We start from the raw sequence: 20,660 nt of genomic DNA, 5'->3' as shown, positions 1-20,660 counted from the left end.
TATATTTCATTGGTTATTCCAGCAATGATGTTAAATATCAGCCAAAGAATAGAATTGGCATTTTCCGCAAATCACATTGCCTCAATAAACTTGTTATAAATAGTTTCAAATATGCCATTCCTCAACAAAGGGTAGATTGGTAATGAAATTTTGAGCAGATGCATCTGATTTCCATAGCAAAAGAGATAACTAATTTCTGCAGTTTGTTGATTGGTCTTGGCTATTTCTGACAAACTTGAAGTTAGCATCTGTCTTCTGTCCTGGTTTGTGCCAAACTTGTGCATGAATCATAACATTACTTTGGTATCAAAAATGTAATACAAGAGAGTGGATAATAAGCAAGGGCTAAATAAGGAAACGAGCCAGTGTGTGTTGGGGTTGGATAATAAAGATTGTGCTTGGGTGTATCTTTTAGTGTGCACATTCTCATAGAAATATATATTGGTGAATTTCTAATTTAGGAGGAGGTGTATACTTCTGCAGGCTTGGTCATGCTGAGAGTTTGTAGAAATAAAATTTCTCTTCTACCTGATTGTCTAAAGGGGAAAGGTACATTGTAAAATGTACTGGAATAAATGAGATAATCATGGCTTCAGCACTGGATTATATACAGCTGATTTTGGCATAAATAAGTTTTTTTTCCTTCTTATTTTTATTGAAATTGAGGCTGTTTTTCTGTTGAAATACACTGACTTTAACCCTTTCATTACCATATTTATTTTGAGATGCTCTGTTTCTTTCAATTAATTTTAAATATAACAAAGAATTTAATTAAAATAACTTAGTTATTATTAATATTAGGAACATAAATTGTGACTAAAGTTTGATGGAAGATTTTAATTCAAAACTTAAGACATTTGTATTTCAGTGCCAGTTTCAGCCTGGTTGGTATCAAAAGGGTTAACTTAATTTTAAATTGTGAAAATAATGAACAATTTAGTAAAATAACTTTAATTATTAAGCTGGTAGTAGGAACTTCGATAGGTTTTAATTAAAATCGATTTAAAACAAGAAGTTAGTATTGAATGAAGTATAATTTAACATCAAAAAAGTTCATGTTGCAAGTTCTGTTGACACAGCTCAATAGATCCTATTGGAAATCAATACTGGAATGTCAATTAAGCCATTTCCACTTTATTGATGTTTGAAGGTGATGAGTTTGTTGATTATCATTAAGCTTGGTGAAGTTATAGGGATCCTTAGTTTAACCCCAGGTCAAACATGATTTAGAGGCATTTTGATCCTAACTGCCTCATTTAGGGAACTCCAGATCAGTGTGGCTATTTTGTAGAGGATGATTTTAGTGTGATTTGGCTGCTATTTCTAGCATGTTGCACCAAATAGATACTCTCAGTTAGCAATGAATTTAACATCTCAGATCCTAATATTTGGTTTCCAGCACCTTTCTAACATTACTATTTTCAGCAGTCTTAGCTGGCTTTAGTTACTCATTTTATGGCTGGCTAATCATGCTGTTAATTGCTTTTAGTCTAAAGTAGGCATAGGTAAATTTAATTACATGCAATGGGCCAGGCCATAAGAGATTACCAAAAAAAAATCTGTCCACACCACTAACAGTAGGAAGTAGGAGGGGGTGAGTTGGCTGAATTGTTCATATGCTGGGTGAAATGCTTAGTGATAATTCGTCCGTCCTGACGTTGAGAGTTCAAATTCTGCTGAGGTTGACTTTGCCTTTCATCTTTATGGAATTGATATAAGTACTAGTTGAGCACTGGGGTTAATGTAATTGACTTGACTTCTGGGTATGAATATAAAAACTGCACCTCTCTTGAGTCAGTGTGGTGGATTAGGTTCATTAAACCAGTATGATCTGAAGCTCAAATTCATGGCCTGCAAATCAGTCTGGCTAGTGGAGAGAACATGCATGTCTGTGTTATATCCAACTGCTTTACAACCAAATGTTGGATTGGTTTGTTTATGTCCATGTAACTTAGCAGTTTGGCAAGAGATCTATAGAATAAGTACCAGTCGGGTTGATGTGTTTTTTTTTCTTAACCCCTTCAGGATGTTGCCTCTGCATAGCTGTAGCCCAATGACTGGATTATCGTTGTTTAATGTCTGTTTTCCATGCTGGCATGGGTTGGAGGGTTTGAAAAGAGCTGTCTAGACTCCAATTGTCTATTTTGATATGGTTTCTGTTGTGGAGGACACCCCGAGTGAGAGAAGTAGGCTGTTGCACCACAAATAAATAGTGGACAGACACAACAAGTGGTGTCAGACTGCGAGGTGCGCCAGTCATACAGACAAGTACATCATAATGCTGGACAACCACTTTACAGAGTATGCTGGTTACTTTTCAAGTGCCACCAGCACAGGAAGAGCTGACTTTGATATACATATGATAAAAAAAAAGCAAAAGGGTTGCTTGTGGCCTCAATGTCATGGGTTTCTCATGCTTGAGCTAAAGTATACACTATTAAATCCATTTCCGTCCATTTGGATTTTACTGACCACACTACACTAAATTCTTTACCGTTTACCAGTTTGCTGAATGCAGCCAATTTATTGTTGGAGTTAAGTGACCCATTCTAAAATTTCATACAAGACATCATATCTTGTCGTTTTGAAGTCCACTTTTCTATATTTGCATGTTGGATAAGTTTTGTTATAGTGCATTTACTACGGCTGATGACCTTTTCGTTGCCAACCCTTGCCTGTTTCCAAGTAAAGTAATCATTCTCTTTGACCAAACGTTTTCATGGAAGATGAACGAAGGACAGTAACATTTGTTTACAAATATCAAAGCAAAGAGACAGTTAACACACACACACATATAATAGGCTTCTTTAGGTTTCCGTCTACCAAATCGCATGGCTTTGGTTGGCCCAGGGCTATAGCAGAAGACACTTGCTCGAGGTGTCACAAAGTGGGATTGAACCTGGAACCATGTGGTTGGGAAACAAACTTCTAACTACGTAACACCTGCACCTTATTCTTGATATGTCACCTTTCAGAGAAAAAATTAAATCTGTACCTTAATATAGGATAATTTTATCTTAAGTATGTATACAATTTGGAATAATACATCGAGTCAATAAATAATAGCATTTTTTTCTTTTTTTACAATTGTGATTAGAGTCCGAAAATGTTTATTCCTCTGTAGATTTCTTGGCTGTCTCAGCTTTGTATCTGAATATACTGCATGGCAATCAGTTTTTCTCTGATCTTCATCTAAAACATTCGTTATTCAACGTAATATCAGCCATTTATGAAAAGAGAAAAGGAATACAAAAGCCGAATGAGAAATATTGTAAATGCAGTTTACACAAGAAATGCAAGATTCAATCTATTAATATTCTAATCAGTTTGTTTCCATGCTGTAAAAACCCATTGCTAAAACTAGTTATAAATAGGCATGATGGCACAACGCTCTTGATAGCAAGTTACTCATACTGCACCTCCAGCAGTCAAAAGCAATCAGTTTTTTTTTTTTGTCTGGGATGTTGTATATGTGTGTGTGTAAGACAAGGCGTGTGGCCTAGGTGTTGCATTCATAAAATGCAAGATCACGGTTTCAGTTTCCAGGCTGGTAGTGCACTGTGTTGTTGAGCGAAACACTTTGCTCCAGTTCACCCAGCTGTGAATGGGTAACCCTGTAATGGATTAGAATTCCTTCTGAGGGGAACGTTGGCCTGCCTACCTAGTGAGCAGGTTGATATTGGAAAGTAAAACAACATGAGTAAGTGCATTGTGACCAGCATCATCTAATGTCTGTTTTTCTTGCTGGTATGGGCAGGATGATATGACAGAAGCTAGCAAGCCAGAGGACTGTACCAAGCTCCACTGTCTATTTTGACATGGTTTTTACACCTGGAAGCCCTTCATAATACCAATCATGTCAGAGAGTGGACTGGGTACATTTTACATGGCACCGGATACATATATAAATGTATATAAATAAAGCATCATCCGAACGTGGCCGATGCTAGTGCCGCCTTGGCTGGCTTCTGTGCCTGTGGCACATAAAAAGCACCAACCGATCGTGGCATGTAAAAAGCACCCACTACACTCACAGTGGTTGGCGTTAGGAAGGGCATCCAGCTGTAGAAACACTGCCAGATCAGACTGGAGCCTGGTGCAGCCTCCTGGTTTCCCAGACCCTGGTTGAACCGTCCAACCCATGCTAGCATGGAAAACGGATGTTAAACGATGATGATGATGATGATACATATTTTTAAAGGAATCCCTTCAGTCATAAATTACCATGGGATTGCACCTAGAAAGTTTCCTTCTGAGGCACAAGTTTGGGCAAGGTTGTTTATGGAAGACCAACAGTTGTCCATGCATACCAGCCTCCTTTCTCCATGCCACTGATGTTATCCAAGGGCAAGGCAAAGACTGATACAACTTAGCACCAGCGATGTCACAATTCATTTCCACAGCTAAGTGAACTGGAGCTACATGAAAAAGTGTCTTGCTCAAGAACATGACACACAGCCTGGCCCAGGAATCAAACTCACCACCTCATGATTGTGAGCCCAACACTCTAACAATGTGCCTTCACACATACATAAAATAATTTATTAAAAGTATTTTTGTATAGATAAAAGCAACAAACATTAATTGAAATAAAGACTCAGTATAAATGTAGAGTCTGATATTTAAAATGATTTACTTTTGTTGACAGCAATCTTAAAGTTTCTTAAACCATATATCAGTGAAACTTCAAATTCTCTATCAACACACTTACAGATATGTATATATTTGTATGTGTGTTTGGAGACACATAATAAAATTTACAATAATCCATTACAATATAATATATCCATTATAATATAATATACAATAATTCATGTTGGTGAAAATGAATTTTAAACAGTTATATATATATATAAAATTATTACCTCTGTAACGTTGTTGGGGCAGATTGAGATGTATTTCCATGGGCCTTGTTGAGACGCTGTCGGCGCTTTTGATGTGCAAGTGACAAAGAGGCACTTCTTATATTTATTGGAGTATCACGATTATTTGATAACTGACGAAGACTAAGGGAAGCTTGCCGAATTGAAGTGTACTGAGTCAGCTCAGATCTGCAATGTAATGTTTGTGTAATAGGTAAAACCAATGGAGTTTTAAGGATGTAGGATTTAGACCAGTGGCTAAACAAACACAGCAAATAGATGAAGGGTAGAGAGATGTATTCCATATATATCATTAGGACTGGCACAAACTATGTGTCATCTGGTTTAATACTTTAATACACATATTTCTTCATTCCATGCAACGAATATTTTTTTTATTTATTCATTTTGAATCTGTATATAAGGAAGAATGAGTATACAAATTTTTGGGGATCAGTTATGATTTATTCCAAAGTTACTGATAGAAATGATAGTGGTAGAAAACAGGAATAACACCACAGACAAGTATGGCCCAATGCGTCCATGCTGCCAACAAAGCACGCAGAGTTCTGTTTTTGGTTTGACGGTCATTCGGAATGCTCACAGCAGCCATATTCCAACCGCTCTATGTCACGCTGGTGAGACCCATATTGGAGTACGGGCTTCAAGCCTCTTCTCCTTATCTCCTCAAAGACATACTTCATCTCAAAAGAGTCCAGAAGCTGGCTACCCGCATGGTTCTTGGTCTCAAGCATTTGTCTTATGAAGAAAGGCTGAAGACGCTCGACCTTTATTCTCTCGATAAATGACACTGCCGTGGTGATCTCATTCTCGTTCACAACATCATAAGCAGAAAGTGTAACCTCTCGAAAGAGTTGTTCTTCACTCCAGCTCCAGAGCGTGGGCTGCGGGGTCACTCCGAAAAGCTCTATCTACATCGATTTCATCTCAACTGAAGGAGAGGGGCTTTCTCCGTCCGGGTTGCGGATCTGTGGATAAAGCTGCCAGACGAGATAGTGAAGATGCCGACGACTGCTCGGTTCAAAGTCTCTCTTGACCAGAAATGGCCTGAACTCTTTGTATGAACACCCTCCCTATACATAACTCCATGTCCCCCTACATGGCCTTGCTTTTGCTTTTTGAGCCAAAAAAATTAAATTATTTCAGGTTAGAAATAAGTGACAGATACCTCAGAGTACAGTGAATGTATATTTTCAATTAAATGTATATTTACTCGATATCTCTGAATGAAAATATACAGGATAATATGTTAAGAGGTTAATGCTGATTTGGATACCAGAATTGCAGGTGCTGGCACAGTAATGTGCTAGCTACAGCAAAGGATATGCGTAAAAAACAACTTACTATCTTCAATTCGGCTTTTGTGCCTATCCTCACCTATAGTCAAGAATGTTGGGTAACAACTGAAATATTGTTCCTCTGAAAGGTCTCTGGAGTGACGTTAATAGACAGGATGAGTAGCTCAGAGATCAGGGGGAGGTTCTCCAGCTCGAGTTGCTACTCTGAAGTCACAGCTCTGAGAAGTCACAGCTCTGACACTACAGACATTTTATTAGAATGTCACAGGAAAGAATCGCAAGACAAATTCTTTGGGCTGAGCTAACCAGCAGGATTCCTCGAGGGAGACCAAAAATGAGATGGTTGGATAATATCCATCGTCTCTGTTGGACACACTTGGGAATCCAGTTGGACAGTATAATGATGGCTGCTTCTGATAAAACCCCAAGGTATGCCTTAGGGCTACCTAGACGACCCTCCCAGGAACAGAAAGTGAAGATGGATGGAAAAATATTAGTAGATTGAATAGCTTTGGGATCTTTTCGGTTTCAATGGGAGTTTTTAACATAATTACTAGGCAACTAAAAAATTTTAAACTTCATATACTGGTAGAATGTGTTTATAAAACATCTTTTTCTCTTGGCTTTATGGAAAAAATTCTATAGTTTGTAAGATATTTGTTGTTTTTTTCTTCAATTTCTGCAATTTCAACCAATCACTGACATCCATTGAAGTAAACAACATTCTGTGCCGTATGAATATGTCCCTCGTTTAAGAAACAGATTGGGTTTATTTACATTTCTGAAGAAAAATAGATACCCTTCCCCCTAACCCTAAAACAGATTAAAAGGCAATAGATCGATGCTAGGGTCATAATTATGGGTGACAATTTCATATGACACTGCTAGAAAAAACTGCCGTTCAAACCGAAAAGATCCTAGCTTTGTAAATAACAAGAGAAGCATACATTGCCATGTATTTTATATAAGATCTTTTTTATGACAACTGTTTTATCAGACAGTTGAACCAGTACATGAGTAATATGGAGATGAGCAAAGAGTCTTGTCCCACTACAAAATGCAATAATTGTGATTGGGTGTTAAACTATGAGACGAATAACTCAATATTGACCATTGTTTCTAAAAATAAAAAAAATTAACTTACTCTGGTGTCTGACAAATTCTTTTCTCTCTGGAAAGAAGAAAAAAAAAACATTTTAGATAACCGTTAGTATATTTTTTGCATTTATTTGCAACTTCATAAAAATATACTGATAAACCATTTGATATTTTAAAGTGAGAGAATGAAAAATCAGGACTGATTATTTATCCAGTAATATAAATTAAATTAGTGAAATTGATTCTCACTTTTATCAAAATTACCTCCCGTTCCTAACACCTCTAGGCTATTGTTTACTTTCTCCTATTAAAAAAAAATTGATTGAGAATATTTTGCATATGCCTTTCAATTAATCCTCCCACCCCCATATATCTTATATACTAACAGTGGCCATACTACAGCTCTCAAAGCTACGATGGTCATCTCCTCATATAATGTTGAGCTTTGGTGTTATTTTATCTAAAATGCCTTTAGCAATTGACCAGGAAGCAGTGATTAATAAGCGCTATACTTTAGTGAGTAAAATTCTGTTGCAGTATATTTTCTTATTTATAGACATAATTTTAAAGATACATGTTGTGGCACTTGAACATAAAACAAAAATCATATATGGCTCATCATATTATGAAATCTGGTCATATAACCAGATTGGAAAACCAATCAAATATATAATGACTGTCATCAACATCATATCATTTTCACCTCCACTTTTCCGTGCTTGCATGGGCCATATGGAATATTACAAGTTGATTCCCTTTCTGTTGCCAGCATTGCAAAGATAATGTTTTTCCATGGCTAGAACTGGATGACATAGCTTGTATGTGTATATATATATATATATACATACACACAAACACACATATATATATTATTATCATCAACATCTGTTTTTTATGCTAGCATAGGTTGGATGAACTGATAGGAACTGACAAAACCAGGGGCCTGCACTGGGTTCCATAGTCTGTTTTGGTTTTTCTAAGGCCGGATGCCCTATATATATATATATGTTTGTTCCTTCTCGAGCCATGCCTGACTCATAGGGCCAGTTCCCCAGTTTCCATGGTGTATAGGTTCCCCAAGTGGACGAGACGCCGGTCCATCGCAGGTGAGCTGTAAGATGCAGGAGGTAAGAGTGAGAGAAAATTGTGGTGAAAGAGCCAGCAGAAGTTTGCTATTACCTTCTGCTGGAACCGCGTGGAGCTTAGGCGTTTTGCTCATAAACACACACATCGCCTGGTCTGAGATTCGAACTCGTGATCCCTCGACTGCTGCTCTAACCACTAGGCCATGTTCCTCCACACACACACACACATATATATATATATATATATATATATATACCAATGGGTACGGACGCACATACACGCAAATGCTTTCCATCCACCAAGCCCATTCACAAGGCTTTGGTCAACCTGGGGCTATAGCAGATGGTGCCCTCCATGATGGGATTGATCCCAGACCCATATGACTGATAAGAAAACGTCTTAACCACACTGACAAGCCTACGTCTATAATGCATTCATAATAATGACAACACGGAATGAGCAATCAGCTTGATTAAATTTAGAGGAAGGTGAGTGACTCTCAGATAGAGCATTAGAATTAGATTGAATGGCTTACAGAATTTAATTTTATTCCAGTAAGTTCAAACCCAGTCTTTATATTTCTTCCTTTCTTTATAATTTATATTAATTCCCTGCAGAGTCGTTGTAAAACATTTCAGTAATATGCTAGGTTTGATTAAAAATTAATCTTTGTGGGTTTATGTAGGAAAGCAGTTGGAGTTGTGATGAAAATATGATTGTTGTGACATTTGCGTCTTTTACAAAGATACTAATGATGTAAACAAAGTCAATTTTCTCCAATCATCATCATCATCATCAACATTTTAATATTCACTTTTCTTTGTTCACATAGGATGGAAGGAATTTATTGAGACAGATTTCTATGGCAGGATGCTCTTCCTGTTGCCAACACTCACCTACTTAAAAGGAAGGTAATATTTTCATGGAAAATTAGAAATGAAGGACATTGCTTGCATGATGGTAACACTCATTTACAACTATCATGCAATGTCAAGAAAAGGGTTTAGTAACACAATCACATGTGCACACACACACACACACACACACACACACACACACACACAGACGAGGGGGTGCTGAAAAGTTCTTGGTTTTGGGCAAAAGAAAATACAGGAGGATCAGTTAATTATGATTTTATTCAACATATTCTCCTCTCAAATTCACACACTTAATGCAGTGGTCCTTCAGATTTTCTAAGCCTTGTAAAAGAACTTGGAATGTTGGGCCTCCAACCAGGCCTTTCGCAAAACCCTTAAAGCCAGGAACTTTTTAGCACCCCCTCATACATGCATGCTCACATAGTCATTAAGATAGAGTGTTTGTGGCTTTTGAGTTAGTTTAACTCTTATCTTTAGCAAAAAGCAGTGCTAGTCAGTACCTTCTCTCACTTTTGTGACCTCTATTAATTTTACCTTTAGGTTCTAATTGCTAATAAGCCACCCTTTTTAATTTGTTATATATGTATATATATATATCTTTATATATAAAAGTCAAGTTGTGTGTCTGTCTCGTACGATTTAGATTCCTAACTACTCCCACATTTTGCGGTGCAGTTTAACCAAAACCGGGTATCTTATAGTCGTGATTCATATCGAACCCTTCTGGGTATTAGCGCATGTCTACGATTTAAAAAAAAATTACCATCATTTTTTTTCATTTTAATGCATTTTTTCGCTATTAAAAAGGGAAGTAACTCTCTAAAAATGTCTACGATGAGTCAACGATTTAAAAAAAAATTTACCATAATTTTTTTCCCATTTTTAATGCATTTTTTGGGCTATAACTTTCTCAAAATGTTTATATAGTTATTCCCCTTACAAACCCGAGCAACGCCGGGCGATACTGCTAGTATATATATATATATATATATATATATATATATATATATATATATATTATATATATATATATATATATATAAATATATATATATACACACACACACTTGTGTGTGAAGGCATGTGGCTTAGTGGTTAGGGTATTTGGTTCACAATTGTAGAGTAATGAGTTCAATTCCCAGTGACGTGTTGTGTCCTTGAGCAAGACACTTTTATTTCACATTGCTCCAGTCCACTCAGCTGGCAAAAATGAGTAGTACCTATATTTGAAATGGTCAGCCTTGTCACGTTCTGTGACATGCTGAATCTCCCTGAGAACTACGTTAAGGGTACACATGTCTGTGGAGTGCTCAGCTACTTGCACGTTGATTTCATGAGCAAGCAGATCTGTTGATCGTATCAGCTGGGACCCTCATCATCATAACCGATGGAGTGCTCTTACTATATATATATATATATGTATGTATGTATGTATGTATGTCAAGCTTCTTTTAGTTTCTGACCACCAAATCCACTCATAAAGCTTTGGTCAGCCTGGGATCATAGCAGAAGACACTAGTTCTGGGTGCCATGCAGTGGGATTGAAACCAAATCCACATGGCTGGGAAGCAAACTTCTTACTACACAGAAATGCCTGCATCCATGTGTTATCTAAAATGGGTTGTGAACTATTAGGGCAGGTAGCTTACCTCTGCTATGTGGTCCACATCACAAGTGGTTGGAATAGATTTTAAATTTTTTAATAGAATCGTGGTAAGTAGCTTGTCTACCAACCACATGGTTCCGGGTCTGGTCCCACTGCGTGGCACCTTGGGCAAGTGTCTTCTACTATAGCCTCGGGCCGACCAAAGCCTTGTGAGTGGATTTGGTAGACGGAAACTGAAAGAAGCCTGTCGTATATATCTATATATATATATGTATGTGTCTGTGTTTGTCCCCCTAGCATTGCTTGACAACCGATGCTGGTGTGTTTACGTCCCCGTCACTTAGCGGTTCGGCAAAAGAGACTGATAGAATAAGTACTGGGCTTACAAAGAATAAGTCCCGGGGTCGATTTGCTCGACTAAAGGCGGTGCTCCAGCATGGCCGCAGTCAAATGACTGAAACAAGTAAAAGAGTAAAAAGAGTAACACTCGACTAGAATATTCAGAAGAGCTGAAACATACTCACATGCCAACTCTACCACAACACATCATGCAGCTGAGAAAGAGAACAACCAAAAGCAATACAGCAGCCGGTATGATGACAAACGTTACAAAATCAGGAAATATGTCATGACAGCGTTCACTGAGACATTTGGGAGGATCAAAATCATCGACGATAGGAAGCACATTATCCAAGAGGATCATTGTTTCACATCAGAGTCACGTCCATTAAAAAAAAAAGGGAATCTGAAGAGAAAGAAAGAGAAAAACAGCATACATTGTCACAGTGCTTTGATTTTTAATACTCATTTCATACTCTCTCTCTTTTACTCTCTTTTATTGTTTCAGTCATCTGACTGCGGCCATGCTGGAGCACCGCCTTATAGTCGAAAAACTCGACCCCGGGACTTATTCTTTGTAAGCCCAGTACTTATTCTATCGGTCTCTTTTGCCGAACTGCTAAGTGACGGGGACGTAAACACGCCAGCATCGGTTGTCAAGCAATGCTAGGGGGGACAAACACCGACACACAAACATATATACACACATACATATATACACACATACATATATATACATATATACGACAGGCTTCTTTCAGTTTCCGTCTACCAAATCCACTCACAAGGCATTGGTCGGCCTGGGGCTATAGCAGAAGACACTTGCCCAAGATGCCACGCAGTGGGACTGAACCCGGAACCATGTGGTTGGTTAGCAAGCTACTTACCACACAGCCACTCCTGCGCCTATATCTATCTATCTTTTATTTTTTACTTGCTTTAGTACTTGGACCACGAACATGCTGGAACACCATCTTGATGGTTTTACCTGAACAAATCAACCCAGGTACTTACTTTTTTAAAGCCTGAGACTTATTGTATCAGTCACCTTTGTTGAGATTGAATATGTTAGACCAACCAAGCATGGCAAAATAGATTTTGCTCTCTGGAGCCTAATGGCATCTATAAATAAGAGAATCTGTCTTGTTTTCATCAGTGAGGTGGGAACCTTCAGAGAAAGAGAGGAGAGTGGTTTGGCAAGTAGCTTCGATGCATTACTTGTGTTCCTATTTGTCACGCTCGTATAAACAGAAAGAATGAGAGACTGCAAGAAGTCACGTAATGTATTTCTTATTTCTTTACTACCCACAAGGGGCTACACAGAGAGGGGACAAACAAGGACAGACAAACAGATTAAGTCGATTATATCGACCCCAAAGCATAAATGGTACTTATTTAATTGACCCCAAAAGGATGAAAGACAAAGTCGACCTCGGTGGAATTTGAACTCAGAACGTAGCAGCAGACGAAATACCGCTAAGCATTTCGCCCAGCTTGCCGCCTTGTAATGTCATGTAATGTATTTCTATCAAGCACACATCACCAAATTTCTACTGATTTGAGAATCAAATATGTATACTTCCTTCAGAGAGTTATCATCATGATTTAACCAACCAGTTGCTTTACAAATTCGCTTACCAGTTGAATAAAGCATCACAGTTAATTGCAACTTGTTTTCTTGTATTTCTTTCCACTGTTCTAAACACAACTAATTGGAATCAAGAACTCATAATTATACAAGGGAGGGCCAGAGATATGCTAACCAACTCATTAAAAACTCTATATTAGCCCTGAACATGCAAGCCTATGATCAAAAGTGCCCCAGTTTTGACTCTCATGCTTTTTGTTTGTTTAGAACATTATCCAAAATCATCATCATTTAACATTCATTTTCCATACTGGCATGGATTGGATGGGTTGACAGGAGCTGGTAGTTAAAGAGTTGCCCCAAGCTCCAATTGTCCGTTTTTGCATAGTTTCTATGGCTGGATGCCCTTCCTAATGCCAACTACTTTACAGAATGTACTGGATGTTTTTTATGTGACACCAACATGTATCTTTCCTATTTTAAAACTGTGATATGAGGGAGATATGGATGCTATACCTCATAGTTTAAACAACCATGCAGAAACTTCTTTCATTATCTCTATACATTATCTCATTATCTCTATACCTATCTTATTGGTCTTCCTTCATATAGCTCGACTACACTTCAATCTTATCTGTGAAGCTAAAACTCTGACCTAACCACAACTTTGTGAAAAATATTCCCGTTTATTTCTGTCAAACATAAATGATTATATGTCTCTTTATCATATATTAGACCAAATTTCTACAATGTTTACGGCGATTCGTTTTTATATCTTGATTTTTAATTTTTCATGCAATTTACGCGTGGTGAACACAGTTCACGTCAAACAGCTGACTGAGTAAAGTTCACTATTCATTGCATGGGATAAGGCCTAAACAAACACATTATCGATTTTTGTACTTGCGAGATGAATTTCGGAACAGAAATAGTGCAGTTCAATTTTCATTCGCCTAAACTTTAAGTGACCCATTTTTGGTGGTTCTACGATTTGTTGGCTAGGAGGAGATGTGCCGGGAAGTTAAACACACAAGTTGAGTTTTATATATATAGATTACCTCTCAATGGCTCAGTTCACGTGGCCATATGAATGTACTATAGGAATTCTGATAAAGCTTTAAAAATAATTACCAACAATATGTATGGAGGTTCATTACTGCCAACTTGCCCCTGTTCCAGGGTAGAAATTAAAATGAGAGGAGATAACTCTTTCAGTTGGCAACAATGCAACTGGTACTCCCAGATGGTGGCCAACCCAACTGATATCACATGGTGAGCCAATAAAAAGGTTTCTACATGACCACTCGACCCATTAGTTATTACCAATCAAACCTCTAAAATTTTTTAAGTAAAGACAAAGGCATGTTTATTAAACACATTTATGTAAATTGATTCTCAATTTCTTGAAATTATCTCCCCTTCTTTTGAGTATTCTTTTTCTACTCTAGGCACAAGGCCCGAAATTTTGGAGGAGGGGCCAGTCGATTAGTTAGATCCCAGTACGCAACTGATAATTTATCGACCCCGAAAGAATGAAAGGCAAAGTCGACCTCGGCGGAATTTGAACTCAGAACGCGAAGACAGACGAAATACCTATTTCTTTACTATCCACAACGGGCTAAACATAGAGGGGACAGACATTGGTATTAAGTCGATTACATCGACCCCAGTGCGTAACTGGTACTTAATTTATCGACCCCGAAAGGATGAAAGGCAAAGTCGACCTCGGCAGAATTTGAACTCACAACGTAACGGCAGACGAAATACCACTAAGCATTTCGCTCGGCGTTCCAACGTTTCTGCCCGCTGGCTGCCGTTCTTTATTTGAGTATTACAAACACTTGCTACTATGTTGTTCTTTTCTTTCTCTAATTAAGGAAATTTCCTTAAATTGAAAATATTTTGCCTATATCTTTCAGTAACCACCCTCCCCTTATATATCCTATATACCTTATATCATACACCCGGCTGTTTTTAAACGGAATGAGCCATATAAGGGTATAGTCCAAGATACAGTTTGAAAACTATGCTTTTATTAGACAGACTTGACCTAAGGTTAAAAATATCATTTCTCGATTAAACCTCCTTAATTGCTTCAGGCATGCTTGTTGCTTAGTGGAGTGCACTGTCACCCGCACTATTTAATGGTGCACCCTCAGATTTAGAAATTACAGTTTACAAAAATCTACCCACTATACAAGTTAGTGCCCACCCAGAATTATTCTGAAACACCCCCAGGCACCAAAGTCTGGTGACTGGCCTGGCTTCAGGTGATACCAATTAAATCTTCTGGTTATATCAATACACAGGTGTCAGTTGAAAGGATTATGGCCATCCAGGTGATATCTACACTCAGACTGTTCTCACCCAGTTGAAACATGAGCACGATTGTGGACAAGCATCCCAAAACTTATTGGGTTGTCAGGACATTACTGAAGTTTGTCTTTGTGCAGTGTTTCTAGTCTATTGAAAGAAGAATTTAACTCAGCTCTACAGTTTAAAAGAAATATTCGTCAGTTTTAGCACGCTGTCACCAATAACTATTTATAAACAATTATCATAAACAAAATACGTGATAGAAATAATTAACAACCAAATATATGTCAACGGTCAACAATCATTAGTATTTTTTTAGATTTTATCATTCTATTTGTAATAATAAGTATTTAAAATTCTGCTTCTTTGCGATCCCCCACCTTCTTCCCTTTAATGGCTGACTTATTTTACACCTGTTGTATTCTTGTACTTTGAATTAATCGGTTTCGAAAGCAGCCCCTGTATTCCTACGACTTCCGATTTGTAGATAGATATTGCAAAGTGAAATTATGTATTGTAGACCAGAGACGTGGACATAACATGGAAAAAGAAATTATTTGTGTTAACACCCGTCGTTTCTGAATGGAAATTTTTAAGTTCCAGGTGAGATCTGATCACGCAGATCCATGATCAAACGCATTTCACCTTGTATATAAAGATACTTTATTTTTTACGATAGATTAGGGTGAGACTTGAGAAAAATTTGACCCTTATTTCGAATAGATCAAACGACTACGTAGGAAGGCTTTTCGTTAGTTTTTCTGAATAAAAGCTTGTGTAAAAGAAAAGTAACGTACAGGTATATTGTATTTACCCTTAGTTTCGTTTAAAGTGAAGGACGTGCAATGAAACTAGAATAACTTTGAACGAGTATTATGCTTTATTAAACCAGCTTTCACTCACACAGTGGAAAAATAAAAGAAAAAACAGTCAGTTGTCATAATTCAAAATAAAGGGTTAAAGGTAACAAGTGTCAAGAATTGAAATGGGTGAGTTTTGAGTTTTCCTAAAGAGGCAGCAATCAAATCATTCTTCAAATAGATCAATTCTTTAATAGATCAATTTAAATTCGCAAATACCAACACCTTGTTGATTAAAAATAAACAATTTAAAAACTTTTCTGATAGCTGTCTGTCAATAACCACCACCATCGCCCTATCCTCCTCCATCACCACACATCTACCCACCATCGCAACAAGTTTCATCAATTATACAATAGCAAAATAACAACATTAATTACCAACTAATTTCTAGTTTAAGCAACATATATTTTATTGAAACCGGAATCCATTCATTAAATAGAGAAAAAACGATGGAATATTTTTTACCGAAGTCTTATAGAATAAAAGGAATTCATTCCTTCTTACCAAAATATGATTCTGTAAACAAAGAAATAAAAAAGAATAGCTAAAGTAGACCATTATATATAATATTTATCACACTTGAATCTAAGTGAATACAATAAGCAGAGAACGATATGAATTGTTTGAAATATGAATAGTTTAAGAAGCAACGAAATTAATTGTGGGGAAAAGAAGACGAAAGAATATAAATTAGGTATGAAATGTCAAATAAAATTTTAAAAACTTATGATGACATTCAAAGTTTACATTTATCGATCAGTTAATGTTTTGATAGTAAACATTCAACTTACTTTTTGAGCATGTATCTAGCAGGGAAATGTGAAGAATTATAATTCTGAAGAAGTTATTCTTAGTAGAGGTAAAGTAAAAGTTTTAGCAACAAGGAACGTCAGCCATTACGTGTTAAGGAATGGTACCGCTTCTCTTCTCCTTGCCTAGCTGCTGCTATTTTAGTAGAAGTACCTATTTTCGCAGAAAGGAAATCAACCACATGAAGATACATCGTTCTTCACACATCAAATAATAATAACTTCTGTCAAGTAACGAAACTTATCTAACAGTTTAAAATGATTTTTACGCCAAAAAAATATAGAAACAAATAAATAAATACTGCTGAGTGATAGATCTTCGTTCAGCCATGCCTTTTTATTGTTAATCTTTCAAAAGACTTCAAAGTAGTTTTTAAGTCAGAAACTGTTAAATTTTAAAACTGATACAATTCGATAATCAAAGAAATTTTTATTTCTTGCATTAGCAATAGGTTTAGTTTGAATCTTAAAATCCTTAATAAAACCCCTTCAAAAGTTATTCAACTCACAAAGCCATCTCGTACGTGTTTGTGTTATCTACTAAGCCTTTGAACTGTCTAGGAGTTTCTAAACGGCACGCTTAACGAAAAATTACCTTCACTTTTATTTTTGTAATGCGGCCCACCTAATGATGAACCATGTCTCATGCGGCCCGCTTCCCGAAAAGGTTACCTATGCTTACTCTAGAATTAGGGTAGCATTTTATAATATACGCCTTCGTTAGCTGAAGTTTGCATTGAATAACGAAATTATATGCATAATCACTTTTCTTAATAAAAATATTAAGGCCATTTACTTGGAGGCATAAATGCAGGAGCAAGTATAAGGCAAAAACAGAACATTGAGAACATCTTAGATATTTCCAGAAACTTGCTGTAGGAGACTTCTGGCGTGTGAAACCTAACTTTTCCTAAATGACGTTCTTTAATATTATTTCATTACTATATGGTCCAAGACGTTAGATACAAGCATAAGAACATATTTTGACTTGCAAGATTGAAGTTAATTGCAAGTCAGTCTTTGCTTGTGTATTTTAAATGAAACATTATTTGTATGTCTGTTTGATAACTTTAATGAACTGTGACCAAAAGAACAATAGATGTCTTAAAATAAACGTGTTATTACAAAGGCAAAGCGAAATGAAAACAACTTTATAAATATATATACACTTCTTGTCACAAGCGTGGTGGGGCAGCCCTACCCCGCTGTGTGTGTGAGAGAGAGAGAGAGAGGGGGGGGAGATTATTAAGAGAGCAGATAATTTGCTGTCTAATGAAATAAAGATGGTTTTAAACTTTAGAAACTTGTCCAAACACAATGATAAAGAAAGAAAAATTATGTGGATGCAAAGTCTGTCTTGTCTTCTCATTAATAAAGAAGTTGGTGGGGAGGGGCAAGAAAACTCATTAATATTTTCTGGGTTAGGGACTGATATCTGTCAGTGTAAGAACCATTGAATTAACTTATTTTTCTTACAGTTTTTATGTAGTGTTTTCTGTGCTGACATCCTGTTTTCAGAAGAAAATTAAATTCTTATGATGATATTTTGTTTCGGCTGTTGAAAAAATAGGTCAAGTCTTTCACATCAACTCACAAAATCAACATCTGTCGCGCCAATGAGAAAAAGCCTCAATGCGGTCGCTTAATTCTTTAGAAATAGCAACCAAATCTCCATCAAACTAGACCTTATCAGCTTAAAATAGAATAAACAATGGAGTAAAAAAACAAAATGACCACGGCTTGAATGCTTTTCATAAGTTGGCTTGAACAACGTCGACCTGGGTAAACGTTAACGACTGCAACAATATTGGATTGTAAGATAATTTCGTTCGTTCTCAGCGCCGCGATACCTTAACACCTTCCCAATACTATTTGAATTAACGCGAAAAATATTTTTTATCTTAGTGTTTTATAGGGATCTTTTCGGTTTGACCGGCAGTTTTTAAAATAATTTCCACGTAACTAAACACTTTTAAACTTCGTATACTGGTAGAATGTGTTTATAAAACATCTTGGTTTTATTGAGAAAAATCTATAGTTTGTAAGATATTTTTTGTTTTTTTTTCTTCAATTTCTGCAATTTCAACCAATCAATGACGTCTATTGAGATGAAAACATTCTGTGCCGTATGAATATGTCTCTCGTTTAAGAAACAGATTGGGTTTATTTCTGAAGAAAAAAAGGTACCCTTCCCCCACCACTATCCCTAACCCTAAAACAGATTGAAATGCAATAGATCGATACTAGGGTCATAATTATGGGTGACAATTTCATATGACACCGCTAGAAAAACCTGCCGTTCAAACCGAAAAGATCCTTTTATTGGCATTCCTTTTTATTTTTAAGCTCGATTTTTTCCTCTATAACTTCTATAGTTTTTGAAATCTGAATAAATCTTACCTCTCTCTCCTCGAGGTAACTATGTATCTACTTTATTGCAAAGCGCCTATTTCTGCCCATCTGCTCATACGCTGACTTCTCATGTGGCACAAAGTCACCTTCCTCAACACGCAACCACCATTTGAGGAGTCTTGTCTTGTAAATTATTTGGTGACCTCACTGCTGCTGGTGCCACATAAAAAGCAGCCAGCGCACACTGTAAAATGGTTGGCGTTAGGAAAGGCATCAAGCCGTAGAAACCATGCCAAAGCAAATAATAGGGTTTGGCGCTGTCTTCTGACTTGCCAGTCTTCTGTCAAACCGTCCAACCTATGCCAGCATGGAAAACAAACATTAATGACGATGATAATTTATCTCTTCAGATGCATGTTGATGGAGTGCCAAATATTGAAAAAAAAAAAAAAAAAGAATTTAATTGAAAGCCCAATATTAACACGTTTAAGAAATTTGTCTATTAATTTTGATTAAATTTGCGATTGTAAAAGTACAACTTTAGAATAAACAGCAGTGGTTCAGAAAGTATTAGATTAAAAATATAGTTACATACGAAATGTGTTATTTATCAAGGATAACCTTCAACAGTTTTGAAGTATAAAGTTCTACAGATTCATTTGGTAGACAGTTATTTTCTCTAAATATTTGAATCGGTTTCCTGTTTTCTGGAAGGGGTTGTTGAAAAAGAAATCGGTCAGATGATTTAGATAGACTTTTACACCCGCTGCCAACTAAATATGTTACAAGGAGATATTGTAAACCAACCATCTTGTTTATGTATGGTGTAAATGTAGACAACGTGTTGCTTAGTTATTCAGTAATAAGGAGCTGAGGTAGGGCTAGACAAGGACTCTTAGAAGCCCTAAGCACTTAAAAAATGTTGGTGCCACCATATATATGTAATTCAAAATATATTCAAAATGATAAACTATGAAATAAACTTTCATTTTTCAACATGAAACAAATCTAACAGTAAGATGGGAAATAATGTTTATTTTTGTATACTTCCATTTTTTTATATATGAAAAAGTGTTCTACTTTCATTAGAATAAAGTTTTTGAACAGATCCTATGAACAACATGAACACTTCGAAATTATATTTCTGACCATATAAACCACTTCGAATTTTATTTTAGCAAGTTTAATGTAATTTCTTTTGTGGCGTAAACCATTTACCATTTCTGTGATGCCCTAAACTTGTGGTTATTTTGCTTTGTGGTTAATAACAGCGCCAAGATAGTCCCAGAGAAACGTTGTTTAGGATCGCTGAGAGTTTTCAGTGTTCAGCATCAGTAAAAAGAAGAAAAAAAGTTTGATAGAATGCCTTGTAGCGTCGTTTCTGGCTCTCTGCGTTCAGAGTTCAAATTACACCGGGGGAACATCGTCTTTCATTTCTTCGAAGTCGATAAACAAAGTATCAGTTAAGGGATCTTTACCTTTTGACCTACAGATTTTAAAAAAATAATTTTTTGTAACTAAACACTTTCAAACTTCGGACACTG

General features: G+C 36.6%; 1 protein-coding gene across 2 annotated transcripts; it reads right to left on the bottom strand.

The window, feature by feature from the left end:
• Positions 1–3,076: 3,076 nt before the first annotated feature.
• On the bottom strand, positions 3,077–20,568 carry LOC115219969. Of its 2 annotated transcripts, none has more exons than XM_036509582.1 (5): positions 20,483–20,568; positions 11,374–11,594; positions 7,326–7,352; positions 4,866–5,051; positions 3,077–3,192 (listed from the first exon to the last, which is right to left on the bottom strand). In XM_036509582.1, the coding sequence occupies exons 2-5, from the start codon at positions 11,550–11,552 to the stop codon at positions 3,189–3,191; spliced, it is 396 nt and encodes a 131-aa protein (XP_036365475.1). In that variant the 5' UTR covers positions 11,553–11,594; positions 20,483–20,568; the 3' UTR covers positions 3,077–3,188. The 2 variants fall into 2 exon arrangements, with proteins under 2 accessions (XP_036365475.1, XP_029646132.1); XM_029790272.2 differs by lacking the exon at positions 20,483–20,568 and adding an exon at positions 16,747–17,031.
• Positions 20,569–20,660: the final 92 nt, after the last annotated feature.

This window comes from Octopus sinensis, linkage group LG15 (genome assembly GCF_006345805.1).
Source record: "Octopus sinensis linkage group LG15, ASM634580v1, whole genome shotgun sequence".
Classification (NCBI taxonomy): Eukaryota; Metazoa; Mollusca; class Cephalopoda; order Octopoda; family Octopodidae; genus Octopus; species Octopus sinensis.
This window is presented reverse-complemented; position numbering and strand designations above follow the sequence as displayed.